General features: G+C 40.8%; 1 protein-coding gene across 1 annotated transcript in view; it reads left to right on the plus strand.

Annotated features, from left to right (window-relative positions):
* LOC106110679 (WD repeat, SAM and U-box domain-containing protein 1-like) overlaps positions 1-2,066 on the plus strand; it is a 4,938-nt gene that overhangs the window by 2,391 nt on the left and 481 nt on the right. Inside the window, exons 4-7 of the mRNA XM_013292576.1 lie at positions 6-60; positions 487-638; positions 1,003-1,126; positions 2,031-2,061. Coding sequence (XP_013148030.1) covers positions 6-60; positions 487-638; positions 1,003-1,126; positions 2,031-2,061 — 362 coding nt within the window. The remainder of the gene's footprint in view (positions 1-5; positions 61-486; positions 639-1,002; positions 1,127-2,030; positions 2,062-2,066) is intronic.

Raw genomic sequence — 2,066 nt, forward strand, 5'->3', positions numbered from 1 at the left:
GGGAGCCGCTGCCGGAGTTATTGCCCGACCTGTTGGCGCTACTACGACGGCTGTATCTGGGTATTTATTATAAGAAGTAAAAAATGGCCGCTTCTAGTCAAGTTCCATTAAAATCGGTAAACGACTGCCCGAAGAAACCAGTCGCGCACGAATATGACAACACGAAATTGAAAAAAAATAAAAGGTGGTCCAAAAAGCTAGAGCCCTTTGCCATGCATCGTGAGGCCAGCGAGCGGTTACCGTGCGGTTCTAGGCCGAAACACCGACCTACAAATATTACCTCAAAATTTTTAATGCGCAATGTCCATAATGGCTAGAATCGTGTAACAAAGGCAGCTGTTTTTTATTCCATTCTTGTCGTTGCATTTTACAATTATATTAAAAACTTAAAACTAAATAACAACATTCCGGTTATTAATAATCCTCAATTTCATATACTTTTTTTTAACTTAAATACACAATAAACCGTATAAAACGTATTTTCAGAGGAACAATGTTATATTCAAGAAAACAATAATTTAAAAACAAAATTTAAAGAAGGATGTAATTCGGAGAATTTGAAAGAAAATGAGCAGCTATCGAAACGTCTCGAAGACGAAATCGAGTGGCTGCGGCGCGAGCCTCCCGCTCCAGAACTGGTGAGTGCAGACCTCAGAGGGCACGTGGCTCCATGTCGCCGCTCGCCGCTCGCCCCACGCACAGCGCACCTCGAGCCTCGCCCAGCACCCGGCCCCTGCACACCTAACGCCGCGAACCCAACGCTGACTAGAGCCATTTTCATTTTTGTACTATTATGATATTATCGGTGTTTCATACTTCCTAACCTTGTGTCCTGTCCTTGTGGACTACGAACCACAATTATGCAATAGCAGTTTGTCATTAATGAACTATTTTATCTTTTTCTATCCATTTGCTAAGATTGTTTTTGTTAAATTTCCAACTTGGTTGTTCGTGTGGTGTCCGCCCGGTGGGCTCGTGGCGGGCTCGTTGCGGGTTGGGCAGGAGGCGCGCGCGCCGCACGCTCTGCGCTGCCCGCTGACGCACGCGCTGCTCCGAGAGCCGGTGCGCGCCGCCGACGGCTACACCTACGAACGTGCAAACATACTGGATTATTTCTTTGCCAATGGTAAGTGCAAGGTGGTTAGTTAGAGAGGTGTTTCACGATCGAGCCAAGTGGAATCCGTGGACTCTGCCTACCCCACTGGGTTACGGCCTTGAGTGTTTTCTGTTGGGTAGTGGATTGTAATTATCTATACTAATATTATAAACAGGAAGATTTGTATTTTTTTATGTATTTGACTCATGCAAAAGTACTGGGCTGATTTTAAAAATTCTTTCACCATCAGGAAGGTAATTTATCTGTGAGTAACATAGGCTATATTTCATTATTAATAATGTTAAGGATATATTAATAAACAGCTTGTTTCTGGACGCCGGCGTTAAAAATTCAATAAACTTTAACAGTTAGAGGTATATAAAATTGATGTATTAAAGAATTGTAGATCTCAAAAAGTTCTACAGAAAAGTCAGCGATAGCATATATCTATTTTTAACGGTTTTCTTACAATAACCACTTTTTTGTTACAAAATGAAAAACGGTACGCTATTTACTGCGTTCTTTTATTGGTTTCAATATTTTTTTTTTGTGTAGGGTGGTTTCAATATTAATCCTTATCCAAATAAATGCGTTTGTTATCAGGAGAATTTATTGTATAATAAAATCAATCAGAGTAACCTAAAAATCAGCGCACAAACTAGCGGGCTTAGGAATTTGGACTCTTGCATCGGTAGATTGCTGTTATTACGTAGATTAGTACTGAGTTAATACTTTTGGTAATAGGTGGAAAAAAGGGGCGAACGTAAGCTTTGAACTTTCAAATTTCACGCGGACAAAGTCGCGGGCAACACCTAGTATTTTAATAAAATATTATTCATATAACATAAGATTTGATCTTTTAAACTCTACGCGGAAGAAGTACATATTTCATGCAATTTTATTATTATGAATGTAAAAAAGCGGCGTGTAATAGAAGCGGCTGTGTCGCCGCTGACGGGCCGCCGGCTGC

Source organism: Papilio polytes, unplaced genomic scaffold, assembly GCF_000836215.1.
Source record: "Papilio polytes unplaced genomic scaffold, Ppol_1.0 DF824191.1, whole genome shotgun sequence".
NCBI classification, from domain to species: Eukaryota; Metazoa; Arthropoda; class Insecta; order Lepidoptera; family Papilionidae; genus Papilio; species Papilio polytes.